General features: G+C 40.7%; 1 protein-coding gene across 3 annotated transcripts; it reads right to left on the minus strand.

Annotated features, from left to right (window-relative positions):
- Positions 1 to 114: 114 nt before the first annotated feature.
- Positions 115 to 15,978, minus strand: xpc (xeroderma pigmentosum, complementation group C). 3 transcript variants are annotated; one of them, XR_005639350.1, is made up of 15 exons: positions 15,404 to 15,978; positions 12,602 to 12,895; positions 12,337 to 12,433; positions 10,304 to 10,388; positions 10,027 to 10,184; positions 9,764 to 9,884; positions 9,556 to 9,645; positions 7,620 to 8,495; positions 7,271 to 7,431; positions 6,301 to 6,382; positions 3,279 to 3,410; positions 2,492 to 2,661; positions 2,034 to 2,127; positions 648 to 1,842; positions 115 to 343 (listed from the first exon to the last, which is right to left on the minus strand). XR_005639350.1 is itself a non-coding variant. In XM_039801615.1 (14 exons), exons 1-14 carry the CDS (start codon positions 15,513 to 15,515, stop codon positions 1,513 to 1,515), a joined length of 2,802 nt encoding a protein of 933 aa, XP_039657549.1. In that variant the 5' UTR covers positions 15,516 to 15,978; the 3' UTR covers positions 115 to 1,512. The 3 variants fall into 3 exon arrangements, 2 of the variants coding, with proteins under 2 accessions (XP_039657549.1, XP_039657550.1); XM_039801615.1 differs by having other exon boundaries at positions 115 to 1,842; XM_039801616.1 differs by lacking the exons at positions 115 to 343; positions 648 to 1,842 and adding an exon at positions 2,284 to 2,314.
- Positions 15,979 to 18,421: the final 2,443 nt, after the last annotated feature.

The raw sequence follows: 18,421 nt of genomic DNA on the forward strand, positions 1-18,421 counted from the left end.
CACACACACACACACACACACACACACACACACACACACACACACACACACACACACACACACACACACACACACACACACACACACACACACACACACACACACACACACAAATTTGAGTTGTCTGCTTTTAACTGATATTTCAACATTTCTTGGAAAAATACTTTTCATACAAAAACAGTTTACAACTTTAAATACAGCCATCATCTGCTGTGTACAAACACGTATAGAGACACAAGGTGTGAAACAGTGACAAAAGTGTGAAAGAGGTGAGTAAGAGGCTGAATGTGAGGGCTGATAGAGAATGCAGCAGGAACAAGTGAACCTCCAGGGATGTAGCAGTCTAACAAGGAACGAGAGAAAAAGAGGAAGTACAGTATTTGTGAGAAATCATGACTAATGAATCATTCAATAACTTCTTGTTTTAGTTTAAACCTTTTTAGGGTTACATGGTCCTTGTGTGCATCTATCTGTAAGATAAGTGGATGCTACAACCCCAAAACAGTGACATCCAATTAAGAGTGCACAGTAGCAGAGCTACAAAAACATGGCTGTTTGTGCTCGTTCCTGAAAATATGATAACCAGGAAATACAGTTTTCACGTAATAATAACAGTATAAGTTTCTGTTTTCATTGTGTCAGCTTACATAGTGTACGGTCCAGCCAGTAACAATGGCTGTGGTCCAGTTGGTCGTCACGTGGTGGCAAGGTTGGGGAAACATGCTCATATGGAATGAGATGAAATGAAAACAGTAGAAGGTAGTGGAGCCACTCCAAAAAATATGTTAATTTGCCTTCATTGTTTGTAGTGTTGTTGGTACATGGGGTATTGTGTTTAATTGCTACCCAAGACATCAATTCAAGTCGGCATAAGCTGTATATGCCATTTTGTGTGCTGAACCGAAAGGGAAATCGTGCCCACCGGGCTCAAACTAGCACATCAAGTTTTGGAGAACACCCACTGAATACTTGCAAGAGGGCTGAGTGTATCATGTTGTGAGGACATTTTCCTGTCCCTCCTTTCAGGTTGTTTGTTTTCTCCGAGGCAACCTGATAACACTTTTCTGCACAAAAGCACACGTGTCAACTTGCTGGATTTGATATTCACCTGTGTTTCCCCCCCCTGGCATGTGCTATATTTCTACTAATCTCTCGTATAAAAGCCTAACAGTACATGAACTAATGGGAGTGTGCACAGTGATGGTGGAGACAGAGCAGGTTTAATGCACGTATTATCACCACTGGAAGAAACGGATCGTTCTGCAGTGCACTACCCAACATTTTTCTCCTTATTTTTCCTCTCTTTCCTCTCCTGCTTATTATGTTACAGCCAAATGTTCCAGGGATGACCAAACTTGTAAAAAATGTATTCCAAATTTGTCCCACCTGGGGCAAATTTTATCTTGCTTTGTGAACATCTTCCAGAGTAAATACCAGGACCAGCTCTTTTGAGAGCAGAGTGTAATCAACCTTGATTTAACTAAAGTCGAGTGCAGTTTTGGATGTTTGACATCACACTTTCTCAAATGGGAACAAATGTTTCTCTTGTCCTCTCTTTTCTCGTTTTGTTGTCTTCTTCTTCAGTCCACTGATGCTCCCTCCTTCCTTTTCTGCTTGTCTGTTCTGGGGCCAGGACATGGCCAGAGTCTCAGACGCTGTCACAGCTAATGGACTTCCACCCTCAACCACTTCCTCATCTGACGAAAGCCCGCCGGTCTCCTCTCCGTGAGCAAGGCCCCCCAGTGCCTGGTTCTTCTTTCCGTATCGCTGTTTAAGTCTTTCTCTGATCAGGAGCCCCTTAACCAGCAAAGTCCAGTTGGAGATCACCCTCTTTTCTTTTTTCTGGAAAGTGGAAGAGAAGGTGATGTGGGGTTTTGGTGATGAACAGGTTTTAAATCACTGGTTTTGCTTTAACTTGAAAGTAAGCTGGTTCTTGATAACTAAAGTGCTCACCTTAACTGCAAAAAACATCATAACTGCATTGGTCATAGAAAGTTATTAGCTTCTACTCAATCAGTTAGTCTCATACACACCTCTTTCTCCTTCTGTTTCTGAATCTGTTGTTCTTCCCCCCAGGCCGCTCTGAGAATCTCCTCATGCTCCTCACACACAATGTAACCGTCAGTCCTGAAACAAACACACACATATATTAAACTTATATAAACTTTCCCCCTTACGTTTAACACATTATCACATTTTTGTTCCTTCTTTTTCAGTAGTCAACAATTACAATGTGCAGACTTTGGTGTGTTTGACTGATTATTTTAAATATTCACATCTTACTATGCAAATGTACACAGTAGAGTAGTTTTACCTAAGAGAACAAAGACAAAGAATGAAAAAGCAGAAACTTTCCTGAGCATGCAACAGACGTAACAGCAAAAAATTAATTAACCAGATCATGTGCAGCAGTTTTTAAAATACTTGTGTGAATCAAAACAAACTAATGACATGAAAACTTGCTCATCGAGGTCTCTCAGTGTTGTCTTACACAGCGTGAGAGTATCCTCCATGGAAGTCGAAGCCCGTGACTGCAGGTGCTGCGTCCATGTTCAGCTTCCTTGCCACGCGGTGCAGGTTGGGCAGCTTGAGGTGAACACAGCCCACCGGTAACATACAGGGCTTAAACAGGTAGACGTTACCGTAGTCGTTACGGGGAACCTGAAGGGAAAAGACACAGACAACATTTAAACATTACTGCACTTCACATTTTCTTCTAAAATGATTGGTTGTTTATTAAATGTACGTTCCATTTTATCAGCAAGCCCCGCAGGTCTTGAGTGAGTGCATAGTTGCTCTCAGGGCTGTGGGTTCAAGGACTAGAGGAGCTCAGAACACGAACTGTCAGATCCCAAAATGTAGTACTTCATTTGGACAATCAGCTTTCTCTGTACAAGGCAAAAAAGCTTGGAATTGTTTACCCACTGAACTGTCAAGTCTGACTGGCGAGTCAAACTGGGTCCTTTTCAAACACAAACTTAAAGACTCTTTAATCAGAGGTCAAAAATGTGACCACTGACTGTCGGCTTTGTTGTTATTGTGTTATACTGTATTATTATGTTTATTTTAACTATGTATTGTTGAATTTCATGTAAAGGCCCACTAGGGACTTACATTGAGAATTAGCTTCGGCTAAAATGTTGAAGTATATAACATACTTCTTCCTATTCAAATAAAATTAAATAAATAAATAAATAAAATCTGCTGTATAATAATATTTGCTGCTACTGTGACCGTATTTCCTCACAGTTATCATTCTAGTCCACAAAGACGGTTACCTTCCCATCCACAGCAATAGGCGGCTGGTACTCTTCAGTCTGCCATTCTCCAAACAGAGCCAGGTCATTCGCATCCTTCTGCTCAGTAGCCATCCTGGCTTTACGGGAACGATTAGAGAAACCCTTCACCATCTGAAAGAGAGGGAGACAGTGGCGTGGTTATACACATCGTCTCTTTATCTACTCAGTTCAATCATACAGCAACCAAACACAGCGGTTTGAGTCCTACCAGTTTCAATCACAGTTGAGGCAGCTAATATGTCCTACTGTATCACCACAGACAGGTTATTCTACTTAAATTCAACTACAAGCACAAAACCATGTCTGTGTCAGTGTACTGTCTAATAATAAGATGCTTGGCTGTGTCCTACAAAGCACTGTACATGTTAACATTAGCATTGCGTCTAATCTGCGCTCACTGGCTGAAATATTAAAATGCAGACTCACTCAGTTCTGGCTTTTGCTGCCTGCAACCTTGTCCCTACCATCAGTTCATTGATCCAATTAAGACAAAATGAGATTTAATAGCATCATTGCTCCCCAAAGTCACTGACAATAACTTAGCTTTGCAAAGTCACACTTTGTTAAATGTGTTTTGCATACCTCTGCATGCTTTAAAAAAAAAGAAATCATAAACAAGTACTGCATTCAAGTTTTAGATTACAACCAATGCCCTGCTATACAGTCCATCTCAGTAAAATCAGTCTAAAACTACAGTGACTTTGGTGTACACTGCAGAAAAACAAGTATGTTTTCTCTTGAAAATAAATAATATGCTACACAGTAAGGTACAAACTTGCTCTTTGGAGCTCTCAATTCAATTGTTTGGCTACAAATGACATAGATGATTGTATGTCACTTTCACAGCTCAAATCAACCAGATCTCATCCACTTCAGTATGAGGAGGGAGTCTATATATGTTAAAACTGTGTTTTGAGTGGTTGTATGAACATCAGTGGAGTGTTGATTTATATTTAAATGAATAGACTGTGACCAAGTTTTCATTTTGAGATTAACTATTGTTCCTCTTATTTGGTATGGAATGCCGTTTTATTCACAATTAAATAAATAAATAAATAAATAAATAAATAAATACTCCATGAAATAAATAAATGAGGCAATAAATACATAAATAAATGTAATTATTTCATGGTACTTTTATTTCATAAGTCCATATTTATTTATTTCAAGAGACTTTTATTTTCCTAATGCCACATTTATTTATTTCACTCTGTATTTATTTCCAGTTCTTATATGCAAATCAGGGGGCGTGGCTATCTCTCACATTTAGAACAAGGTGAATGGGACTTCTTTGGCAGACCAACAATAGGACAATTTTAACAATTTTCGCCGTCTTATTCATTATTAAATTCACTTCTGACAACGTTTTAGGCGAGAAATTAACTGTTTAGATTTCGAATATAGGCAGTCTTGCGAAAATCGTTGCTAAATTGACAATTTGCTTCAATGTTTTCGGAGTTGAGAAGCTCCATAAAGTAACGCGACAACCAGCAGCGCCTGCCCCGGCCGCTGGCTCGTCGCTCGGACAGTCTCGCTCGGACACCCTGCTGTAAACCGGAGGTGTCTCAGACCGCTCTCATAAATAAGAGGCTTTTATTTCGCCGTTGACGGATCGTTTGTTTAAATATCACAACACATGTCCATCATAAGATTAACGGGATTAACTGGGGTTAACTGTCTTTTCGGAGTTAAACTCAACAAGCACCTGACAACCTCGCTGGCCAGTCCCCACACACACACACACACACACACACACACACACACACACACACACACACACACACACACACACACACACACACACACACACACACACACACACACACACACACACACAGCGCAGAGAGTGGGTCACAGCAGTAAAATCAGCCCACTTCGTAGCCACAAACCTCACCCAGGCACGAATCAGCCGTTTCTCCTAGTGGACCCTCTGCCCTGTTTCTGATGTATCGTCCATCCCGCACAAACACAATAGTTCACCATTTTTGCTAGCTAGCTAGGTCTCCAATATAACTGCTGGCCTATCCGTGGTTAGACTAACGGTAACTCTAGTCTTAGTGGAAGGGAGGGGGAGTGCTTAAAACCACTGTAAAAAGTTCCAAATTTTCATATTATATTTCAGCAATTTGTTATAAAAAGCCATACAAAACAATGGTGGGCGGCTCTAATCTTTATGTTTAATAAGCACATTGCTTAACTTCATGAAAAATGTGACCTGCAATTTACACTTTAACAACGCCTCAGCTGTCGTGTCAACCCGCAGTGGACAGAGTACCACGAACTGCCGGTCGTGGTGCTCCGTCAGGTCAGCACTAGTTGGTGGTCTAATTACCCCCAGAATAGGTGCCTGTGCGCTGGGTAAAGAGTACAGTGTTGCACACTCACCGCCAGCCTTTTTTGCCCGCCTCTGTTCTGAATGTTAAAGATAGCCCCGCCCTGAATTTGCATATAAGAACTGGAAATAAATAGAGAGGGAAATAAATAAATGTGGCATTAGGAAAATAAAAGTCTCTTGAAATAAATAAATATGGTATTAGGAAAATAAAAGTCTCTTGAAATAAATAAATGTGGACTTATGAAATAAAAGTCTCTTGAAATAAATAAATATGGACTTATGAAATAAAAGTACCATGAAATAATTACATTTATTTAATTATTTATGTATTTATTGCCTCATTTATTTATTTCATGATGTATTTATTTATGTATTTATTCATTTATTTATTTATGTATTTATTTATTTGTGTATTTATTCATTTATTTATGTATTTATTTATTCATTTATTTAATTGTGAATAAAACGGCATTCCATAATTTGGTAACATTGGTCAAGAATCATGCAAATAAAGACTGCTGGACTGATTTGGCAAGAGTGGGATTAAGTTAGAGAGGAACAGAAACAACATAGAAACAAACAGAATTAAGGGAATTGATGAATGTAAGAGAAAAAAGAAGAGAAACAAACAAGAAGAACAAATTTGAGAAAAATAATCTCTCTCACCTTATATGGCTCCTCTCCTAGCCTGACAGTCCGTGCCTCTTTGAGCCAAGTGTCTCTGGAGTGGAGCGTGTGCACACAATCCCTAAAGAGAAAGATGATTTAAACATGATAAGAATAATAAGAAATCATTTATTTTTATTTGCCTCGAGAATTTTATGTTTTTCTCATGGATTGATCCCAATGCAATTGCATATGTAAGTAAGTATGAACTGTGCCTAACAAACACCAACAGTCAACAGCAGATGTAATTTACTGCTAGCAGATCACCATGTGAACACCACAGCTTCAAGCAAATTTTAAAGCACACGGTTTAACTAATCAAACAGCACCACCAGGTGGACAATGATGCTCACAGCCACAATTAATTCAGACACGCAGGTCATCATTAGCTGTGTCCCAATTCAGCTGATTTTTCCACGCACCCGGCCAAAGAAAATGTGTCCTTCCCATTGAAACTGTGATCCTTAAACAATGAGACGGTCTTACCTCTTGCACACCAAAACTCATGCAGCATTCAGATGCTTCTTCTCAACTCTTAAAGTAAAATATTTTCAGGTTTATGACCAGGACCAAAGTGTAAATACCAGTGGTAAACCGGGTCAACTTCCATGATGCCCTAGTTTACAGTGCGAGCGGTCACGTTTTAGTTCAACACATGATGTCCTACAGTCTCCCAGAGTAACGGTCAGTGTCCATATACACGCTGTGATTTACAACGTGTCCAGTTTGCTTACCCAGAACAAACAGCGTAGTGTATTCCTGGTTTTTATAGAGGCATTGGCATTATTCTTTCTTGGTCTTTTTCCTTCAGTGGTTAGAGTATCCCTACTACTAATATTATTACTATTCATATTATCTTTTTTTGTTACTATAATTGCCACTGTTCATCATAGCCACTGCTAGAATTATTATGATTTCTCTCAACAACAACATAAGGTCGCACTGCACTGCTGACTGTTTTACTACTGACCTGGAGTACACCAACTCTCCCCTGCAGTATCCCAGTACAGTGGCTGTTGAAGGGTAGATAGCTTCATATTTCAGGAGGTGTCTCTTTAAGGCGTACAGCGGGTGGTTCTTATACTCCACTATTGAGATCGGCAGGGGTTTGTTCAGCAGCTTGTTCTGGAGCTGGGTGGCCAACATGGGGAAAACACAGCAAGAAGATGGGTGGTATCAGCAAGTATAAAGGAGAGTTAAAACAGTTATAAATGAGGAAAAGACGGAAGAAGGTTTATGTGTATAAAATAAATCATCGGTATATCTGGTCTGTCCAGTCGACCCGTCTGTCTGAATGTCTACATGGCTGTTTGTCTCACCTCCTTGTCCTCCTTTCTGTCCCTCTCGTCCTCAGGTCCCAGAAACGGCTCAAGCGTTTCCTCCCACCAATCTTCATCCACCCGTCTCTTCCTGGACGATGTCAACCAGGTGGGGTCGTACTTCCTCCCCAGGTCCTTCACAAAGCCGTCCCCGTCCACCGACACCACGTACGTCACCGGTGCTGTTGCATTCTGGGAGCAGAGTTGAGGCATCTCGACACCATGTTCCACATCTACACAAACCCAGGAGGATGTTTTCTCCAGATACACCTCCAACCACTCGTCCGCTCCTGGCCCGTCCTTTTTTCCACTCCTTCGCTTTGTTCTGTTGCTTGTCGTTCCTTCTCCTCCTTCTTCATCATCTTCCTCCCACTCTTTGCCCTGCTCGTCTTTTACCTGTTTTTTCCCTCCACTACTCCTTCTCTTCGGAGCTGCAGTGTTCTTGCTGTTGTTCACTTTGGCTTTGCTCTTCCCCTTTTTCCCCTTGGTGGATTTAGCCCCTCCCTCTGGATCCTCACTGTCTTCCTCACTGGTCGCCTGAAAATCCTCATCCTCATCACTAAGCCCCTCCTCCTCTTTTTCTGCTTCACTGTCACTTTCTTCCTTGTAGCTGACTTTTGAGGCGATGCTGCGGCGTTTTGAGTTCTTTGGCCTTTGCCCTCCTGATGTTATAACCTTCTCCTTTTCCTTCGCAGTCTCCTCTTTTATGTCTTTTGTCTTTGCTTTCTTTCCTCCTCCGTCTCCATTTATTTTCCCCCCTCCAGCTGGTCTCTTGGTGCCAGTAGAGACCTTTGGCTCAGGGGAGGTGGTCTTGGAGGTTTGCTGGCTTGTGTTGCTTTTTCCTGGGGCACCGGTAGATGTTCTCGCCCCTTTGCCCTGGAAAAAGGACAAAGAGATCTTTAGACTATGTGTATAAGAGCTGGAGACCAAATACTAGCTAATATGTTGTAATCTATAAGTCTGTAATGAACAGACATAGTAGAGGAAAAAGTATGTGATTTTCTTTTTTTAAGAATAACAGAGAGGATGTTTTTGTCCTTCCACTGATCTGAGCTTTACTAATTGAGTCTCAGAAACAAAACTATGCAAAGATTAAACGGACATAACTTCTGAAAAGTATAGACCATTGATTCCCAGGCCAGGGGTACCAGGAGGTATGTGGATAGATTGTGGAGTAGTGCAATTATTTTAAAAGAATAGAAATAGAAATCAACAAACATCAAGAAAGAATAAAAGTAAGTTAATGAATAAATGGTTGAAATATTAATCTTCTGCTAACTTACACCAAGTGGTAGTATTATGAATACAAACTTGACCAAACTGATCTAAACATTGACCATTCCAACTGTATGAAAAAAAATTAACCGTGTCAAGTAACATCAATTTAAATCAATGAAATGATTAAACAATGAACTTGAGTTCATCTTTAAGGGGCTGCAGGGTACATCAGACTGAACGGTTGGGAATGGCATGGACTAAGAACATAACTGATTGCGTCAGAAAAGCAGATTTTCTGATATATCCCAAATTTAAAACAATATAGTTAACACACACAGATGTTTCAAATGCAAAAGGGATTACCAGACTAACATATGAAATTATAAAACCATTTGTAAATCATCTTTTTTTTCTATTTAATGATTGCATAGATTTTGTACTAACATGTACACAATACATTTTAATAGATACATTTTGGCAATTTCATTTATTCACTACACTTAATTGATCTTTTTCAGGTTAACCTATTCAAATGAGACTTAGAGCTCCTCTGTTTCCATGGATAAATAATTCTGTATGAGTCAGATGTGTACAGATTTCAAAATGGAAATATGTATGCTATGCCAGAGCAATACAACAGTCATGTTAATCCGGTGTGGCTGCGGTAGTGCAATTACATCAGTATCCTCTAAAAGGGCTCAATAACAGATTGACGTACCTTGGCTGATGGGGGTTTGAGAGGAATCGGCTGCAAAGAAAGAACCAATCGGCAGAAGAGCTGCAGAGACCTCAGGACCAACAGGAATAGCTGCAGGAAACACAAAACACACAGGAGCTTTATTTATCGTTTATTCTACCTTTGTATGTTCACTCAAGGTCTGAATTTGATTTCATCAATTGGACTAGTCTCGTGCCAAAATACCAACATGAGTCATCTCCTGGTGGTTTCTGGGTGACAAGCTGGCCAGCCGCCTCTCCAGGAGAGCCCGGGGGTCCGGACGCTCCTCACAGGGAAGACTGGGGTTGAGGGTGAACGTTGCTCTAAACCTGAAAAGGAAGAGAGAGGGAGAGAAGAAAATAGAAATAGGTGATACAGTGGTGATTACACCTGTATCACGGGTTTACACATTCTGACATTAAAAGTAACTTTAGGCATCACTACCACTACACATATTTCACAAGCACACACCATTTAAGCAGTCCAGAGAGGTAGTTTTGGTCGATACGTTGCTTGGCGACCATGCTGAAGTGGGGGGGCAGCAGCGACAGAGTGATGGCCAGCAGGTCTGGTTCACTGCACAGGCGGCTGCGGAACATCCCACTGGCTATCAGGCACATCAGGTGGACCTAAGAGACCAATCAGAGGTTTGCAATGACCAAAATCCCACGGTGCCGACTTCACATTAGACACAGGATTCGGAAATAGCGATAAGAAGAACTCGTGGGTACAATCTGTGTGTTTTCACCTTGTGTGTGTCTATCAACACGTCCTTCTTGTATCGGTTCATCATCCGCCTCAGATACATTTCAAACTCTGCCTGCCTCTTTTTCCTGGCCAATGACAAATTATGACTATTAGAGTAAAACAGACAGATGTTTCTCCATAGTGTATACTCACACACTAATCTAAAATAAATATATACAAACTTGCACCGGTTAGCTGTTGGAAATGTTTTTAATCAGACTTGAAAATGCAATGTGCCCACAGGTCTGAAATAGTCTAATTCAGGACTTAAAAATAGTACAAAAGAGAATTGGTTTCACATGGAGTAATTCCACATTAAAAGAAGATGTATTATACAAATGTTCAGCTTCATACTTGTATTTTGGGTTTTTGGTCAACCAGAAGATGTTGACATGCTTTTATGTTCAAAAACACTTTATTTTCCTCATACTGTCTGTCTGAATATACCTGTATTCACCCTCTGTCTGAAACACTCCGTTTTAGTGCTTGCCTCTTTAAGCCCCACTCCCGAAAAGCCCAGTCTGCTCTGATTGGCTTTTTGAAAAATATACGGTGCACCTTTGCAAAGGTGGTTCTCAAGCTGTGGGCGGAGATACTATAGGTGCATCTCATAACCCTTATTTGATAGCTCCTCGACTCCTCGGTCGACCCGGAAGTTGTTCTGTCCCTTCTCGGCGAAGGCCATCTCAAAGCTCTTATTTCTGCCCCGAGGCGCAAGCATCGAGGAGGGATCACCGAGGAGCCATGAGCGAGGATACACGGGAGCAGCCTTCCCGGAAGCCGTGCAGCTGAAGGAGTTGCTAACTCCGCCCATACAGCACATTTCCTCGGTTCCTCTCTCCTCCCATGATTTCCTTGCGTCTCTCCCGTACCTCCTCGGTGGGAGGGACTAATGCTGCGTTCATGCCACCTCAGAATAACAGGGACCGCCCCCGTGGTTAGGTTGTTTTTCCGACTGGCAGCGTTCACGTGGTCGGGATGCGTGTTCTTCTTCTTCTGTTATATTGGCGTTTGGCATAACAACGTTTTGCATGCCACCAACGGTTGGCCGTAACCTAGAGCATCAGGTGTGCAAAAACATGGAGGCCACAATAACAAAAGATTTTCTGCTGTTTTCTTATGCGAGCATCCAAACAGCACATCGCCAGGTGTTTGTTTGTGTTATCTGCAGGACAACGAACGGGAAAAGACACGGATAATGTGTTTTTTTTATACATGGGCCTATTTATGAATAATATTAAACATATTATGTCTGTGTATGTTTCTTGGCAGAGGCATTTGTCCACAATAAACAGTTTATTTTCATTGTAATATGTTCAGTGAACCAAAGTCAGTAGTCAACAACGCGTCACCAACTGGGGAACTCTGTTATCAAAATCCAGCCCGAGTTTCCCACCTCTGATTCCCACAGGACGTTACGTGAATGGTGACGTTTTCACTCGGAAAAATGTTTTTCCGGTGTCCATGAACGCACGGTAAGACGCAAGGAAGGGACTCAAGTGGAAGGGTCGAGGAGGCAATTTAGAGTTATGAGGTGCACCTTCAGATTGGGGGCGTATATTCTAATTAGCCTGCATGGGACACAGGAAGGGGAGCCAAATCTGAATTGCTTGTTGAATCCCATGTTTTCTGATCTAGGCAGCCCACAAAAAACTGACTGGGTTATCTAAGTTCACAGTTTGTGGGTTGGTAGGTACTCCAGATGTATGTGCAAGCACAAGCACTGAAAAATGAGTTTTTTATGATATAGCCCCTTATGGGCGCTCTCGAAAATGCAACAACTGGTCATAGAAAAGAAAACGGTGTTCTGGTACTCTATGGCAGAACATGGAAAAAAATTATCTTAGAAGCCTGACTAAATGAAAGCTTATATAATACTTGCTCTAACTGAAGGACGTTTCCGTTTAAAGACTGAAGATGTTTGCTAATGCTACATGGAACTGTATTCAAGATGAGAGAGATTTTACTGAAACTAAAACAGATCAGTTTAAAAAAAAACAACTGTACTTTAACACCACACAAATGTCCACTTACTTTTTCCTGATTTCTGGAGTCTCGATCTCTATCTCAAGCGGCTGAGAGGGCAGGACAGGTTCTGGTGGTTCAACTGGACCCAGCGGCCCAGAAAGCTCTGATCAACACAGACACACTCAATTATTTTGTCACTTCCGTTTCCCACTTTCTTTCCAACACGCTATGACCCTTTCTCACCTTTGTATATAAAATGAAAGTGTTGGAAATGTATTATCACACACACACACAACAAGCTAACACTGTTTTCTGCTGATCCCTCACTTACCTTCCACTTCCTCCCAATCATCCTCGTCTTCCTCACTGTCCTCCTCTTCTTCTTTCTCTGTTCTCTTGGCGTTCACCGTAAACGCAGGTGCCGCTGAGGTCACCATGTCAAAGTCATCTTCACTCTCAGTCTCCTCCTCCTTCACCGGCGACTGGAAGTATTTACTGGTTTTGTCGGCAGTGGCAGTTGTGGATGTGGTGGATGAGTTGTTCCCTGATGCTCGTTTTGTGGAGCACCGTGGTTTGGGTTTGACCTTCCTCTCGAACTTCTCCTCTTCCTCTGTGTGGCCATTAGCTGGAAGGACAGACAAAAATAAATAGTTTTAAGCTACGGGGTTTGACTAATGATTAAGACGAAGTAGATTAAAGGGATACAGTATGATTTTGGGTTTTCTACTTCTCACTTTTTCCTTTCTTTATATAGTTAAAATCTTTGGGATTTAAAAGCTGTTATACAGTATTTAGCATCAATGAATCTCAACCACAATAATGCAAAACAGAAGTATGATCACCCTTAGCAAACAAGATCACCATCATAGACTGTCTTGCCGCTATTAGCCCCCGCACTGCATTCTATTTTTAATTTTTTTTTAAAGCATTTTTTATTAGGGCTGGGAATATATGCTTTTGTCCCGATTCAATTATTTCATGATACATGGGTGCCGATTCGATATGTATTGCGATTCTAGAAGTATTGCGATTCGATAGTAGTATTGCAATTTCTTTTCCTTCTTTAACAAAAACTAAAGTTGAATAACACACTTTTAGAGACAATATATGGAGACATTTCACAAGAAGAATGCACATCACATGTCAGTCAGTCAGTTTGATATTTATATAATTTGTAAAGAAGTACATAACATGAATTTTCTGCATTTTCTGCTTTCGGTCTGTGTTTTGCTGGAAACGGAAATGAAGTAGTCGCTTGTCAGAGGTCCCGTGTAAACAGAAAATATTTAGGTGAATCATTGGTAAAAAAATAAAATAAAATAAAACATAGATTTTTGGGAAAGGAATCTATTTTAAAAAATCATCGCAAAAAATTCTAATAGATACATGAAAAGATTTCCCCTCCCCCACCCTTATTTGTTATTGTAAACCATAAGGTAACATTTAAAAGGATTCTTTTCTTTTTTAAGTGTGTTTTGCCCATAGAAAATAGATCTAAAGCTCAGTTTCTGGTAAGAGGTCACAGGAAAAGTTCTTTTTCTACAAGATTAAAGCTTAATACGAGTAAACACTAATGAAAAGAAATCATCAACAGTACAATAGTGGTGGTTGTGGTTGGAGTCCTCCTCACAGCACGAAGCAGAAAGGCTCATGGTAATTATAGTCAGAGTTTATGAATTACTTGTCATAAAACATGAAAGGCATAAAAAGGGATGAAACACAAGGTACCAAACATCTAACCATAATCTCACGTGTCTGTAGTAAATACAGCCTGGTATCCATAATGCTTCGGTTTAAAAACTCTACAAAGAGAACATTTAAAATAACGCACTAACTGTGTATTTTCTGAATAAAGTACATTAATGCCTAATGCATTGAAAACTGTGACAGAGAAACAAATAATACATGGATTAAGAGGCAAGTCTTTAAAATGAATGAGAGAGGCAAACACACCTGCTGGCATATTAAAAAAAAAACGTATTTATGCACATGCATGCAAAAGGTATGCATATGTATGGTGCATGCTTTACACGTACACACATTGATCCCCCACTTCCAAAAACATGTTTTGATAAAGTGGAGCACTGATGTGTATCTGGGCCAGCAGATCCACTCCAGTAACCATTCATATCACCCGTACATGCACCTGCACTCCTGTTGCTCAAAAAGTGTGTTTTTGGTGGCAACAATAATAAAACAGCCACATGTGTGAACACAAATCAAACAACACTGAAAATGTGTTTTCAACCATTAAAGATCCTTGAAGATTTGTGATATATCTACAGATTCAGTGAATCATCGCTCTCTAGGGTCGAGCAGGAATTCAATATCGTCGATCAACTTTCAGTGGAATTACATTGTGATGATGCATGTCATGTTATCATTTCACAAAAATGTTGTTGTCCAAATTAATGATTCCAAACAAACGAAGAATTATGACCAAAAAAGTCATGAAAAAAATCAAGTCCAGGCACTCAAGGTTGGTTGATTTTTTAATCATAATTCTACTTCCTTTTTGTGAATTGCATTCCTTTCCATGAGCACCGGTGGTTAAAGGGATACCAGAAGCGCTCCTGCCACTGCTTTCTTTAATATCCAATAAAATAGTTATTGAAGTTTTTGTTTTACATTTGTGAAGGGTTTTGTCTGTTATCATTTTTACATGCAAGTTTTTTTATATGCATTTCCCATATCCCACTATATAATGATATTGGGAAAGTATCTTAGTTTATTATAGCTGATGTTACATTCATTGATCTGCATCATTGAACTTACATCACCAACAACAACTTAATTGATGATACTCTGCACTGACAATCAGCTATAATTCATAACTTTCCAACCATATAAAAAAGGATGCATTTAGCAGGATAAGTAAGTATTCTTCTCAACAAACAACTTTATTTTATGCATATGCTGAGGGTTACATAGATCCCTTTACTGTTGGAACAAGTGGCCCTCCTTACTTTACAATCTGAGTTATTCACACAGTTAGCAAGCTAAACGTGGTTTTCCCATTCATTTTTGGGATGCAAACTTTACACACATCATTTGCAGCAAACAGGGAGGATGTTAACGTATCTGTATATAGCGGGACAGACGGGAGTGATGCATCAGCCCTAACATTTCATACCTGCGTCTTTCTTCTTCGTTCTCGCTTTTGCTCCGCTGCTCTTTGCCTTCAGCACCTGCTTCAGTTTCTTTGTATAGGCCTCTGTCTCTGCACACCCTCCCCGCTTTGCCATGTTGTCTTTTCTCAAACGTTTCTAAATACAAATCTATTTTCTTTACATTTAAATGTCTTTTGGCAAAACTAGACAGGCGGAAGCCCCTCAGCTGTCTACCTGGTGTTGTGTAAGGGTTTGGAAACAGCAGTTATCCAACATTTCACTCTGCAGCTTTCATAACACTCCGGTTGTTTTGGTGGCAGGCTCTGACGTCACGTCCGCTCCTTCTTCTTCGCCGCTAATGTTGCACCGGCCGCAAAATTACGAATCCCTCGAGTGGTTAAGGTTAGGGGATTGGACCTCAATGGATTGGACCAGTACATGTAAGCATGGACGCCTGGCCAATAGTAGTGTGTGGATGCTGTTGAAGGACGGGTCTTGGCGTGGCCATAGTTGGGGGGGGGGGGAATATCGCGCACCGGCCGCACCAAGCCAGAGAATGTCTAATAAGGGGAGAACTTCCACTCTCTGGAAAATTCCGGGTTGGTACAATGGGGCTAATAGAGAGTGAGATAGGGAGTGAACAGGCTCTCCATAGACAGGCTCTGACCAAGCCTTCTTCTTCTTATTCTTCTTCTTCTTCTTCTTCTTCTTCTTCTTCTTCTTCTTCTTCTTCAACCCTCTTCTCTTAATACATCCATGCTTAAACCTTTATGCCAAAGATCATCTATACTTGGTTCTAAACCGTATCTGCTTATGCCTACCTTTTCAGGCTGACACACGTATGAAGGGCAGCTATACATATAAATTATGTTTTTATTTAAGCAATGTAATACCACATTATGGACACTGAGGGGTGGTTTTGTGCTATATATGAAGCTCAACAGCAACAAGCCACAGGTGAGCTGTCTCTGTTGCAGCTCCTCACCGAAGTGTAATCTTGAGCTTTGACAGTGTTTGACACATTTATAACTAAATTCACGGGGTTTTGTAAAAGAGACACTCAAGCCGGGTGGCTACACAACCGTCTGGCAACAATAGGGTCTGTTTATTTATTTATTTTAGATTTGAAGCATTTAGCCAGAGGCAAGCTACATTATGAGTTCAGAAGTAGAAGAGAACAATCCAGTCTCTAGATTCACAATGTTAAAGACAGCTAGCCTTAAAGAGCCATACCAGATTTTGAAAAATGGTGTAATGTAGGCTACTGTGTAATATAAACTTAGCATAAAACAATGCAAAACCACCAGTAATAGGTTTACTGTACTATATTATATATATAATGAAGTATATTTTATGAGGACTTTAATACTGATGAACTCATAAAAATCTGTGATTTGTGTCACTTTCTCTTGTTATATGAATGTTCTCGTTTTTTACCGCAGTCAGTGTGCCTAGAAGATTGTGTTGAAAAAAAGAAATTATCAGAAAATCATATGATTTATGGATTTGTGTTCACATTTTATTTTAGTATGATGGTTAATGGATTCTAGGGTGTGTACAGAAACATGAGACCATTAGTCAACTCTGTACAACTATTAGGCAAAATCACAAGGCTGAGTAGAAGTAGAGTAGTAAGTTTCCACCTTTTTCAGATCATCTGTGACAGATTTATGTCTTGGTTCTATTTTACTTATAAGTAAATCTGTAGGTTTGTGCAATGTTTCACTTGCTTCCATGTTGCCCATTGGAAATGTGTCCTCTGATGACAAACCTGTTCACTGAGGTGATTCTGTTCTATTAATAAAGTATTATGGATAAAAAAAAATGTATGGAACTGTTTGATTCACATTTCATTTGTGTGTGTTTCCTCAATATGTCAGGAGGACCTCAGATTCTCTCTCATTCACTGGCTCCAGGCATAAGAATGTGGCTTTTGTCGTCTATATGTGTGTCAGCCATGTCCTGGGAGTTTCGCTGTCTTCCACCCAGTGCATGTTGGATATTCTCTTCATCCCACTGGGGCCCTGAATAAGAATGAAGTGGGTAAAAGACCATGACTGAATGAATTCTTTATCTTGTTATTTTGCGAAGAGTATGTGTGATTCCACTACGAGTTCTGCCTCTTCAATCAATTTAGTTCATTTTGCTTCAATTTAATTTTCATTCTGCTCTGTTGTGATCCGTATCGATCATGTTGGGACTCTGTAGCAGATGTGTGTGTTTCACTTCAGAGAGCCATCTGTCAGCTGATACAGTCAGACAGCTTCAGACTGACTCGCTGCAGTAGGGGCCTGATGGGACCTTTTCTGTCCCGAGTGTGTGCATGTGTAAAGTATGCACCATACATATGCATACCTACTGCATGCATACGCATAAATGCATGTTTATGTGTGCAGTGCGTGTGCCTCCATATTTCTGTGTGACTGTGTGACAGATTTTCGCTTCACAGTCTCCTGGATGTGTGCATGCATTTATTGCCTTCTGTGAGCACGTGGGGTCTTGAGAGTGTGCTTATACATATAGTGTGTGTGTGTGTGTGTGTGTGTGTGTGTGTGTGTGTGTGTGTGTGTTTGTGTGTGTTTATGTGAGGTGACAGGGCATGAGTCCATGGTCCAGTGCGCTGTGCTCCCAGCGCGGTGCATGGCTTCCATCCCTATATGAACCATCAGTACAGTCAGATAGGAATAAAAAGCCATACAGCGCACTGGGCATTGGGAAGGCTGGATTTTAAGAGCAACGACACACACACACACACATACACACGCACACACACAGTCAGATGATAGATGGAAAGACATTGAAAAAAAAAAAACTGTGGCCTGCAAAACCGGAAAATGGGATAACGGCAGGCAAAGGTCATCAACACACAGAGAGGAAGACAGAGAGCTGGGGCCTGTATACAGCATCATACTGGGCCAAGGACTGGTCTACGGAGTGACCAGAAGACCAACAGAGTGTGAGTCAGAGGGAGGGCATGTGAAGCCTCATCAAGGATGAGGGATGGCGCCCGGTGTTGAGGTGTGGCAACACTTTTTTTTTTT

Source organism: Perca fluviatilis, chromosome 5, assembly GCF_010015445.1.
Source record: "Perca fluviatilis chromosome 5, GENO_Pfluv_1.0, whole genome shotgun sequence".
NCBI classification, from domain to species: Eukaryota; Metazoa; Chordata; class Actinopteri; order Perciformes; family Percidae; genus Perca; species Perca fluviatilis.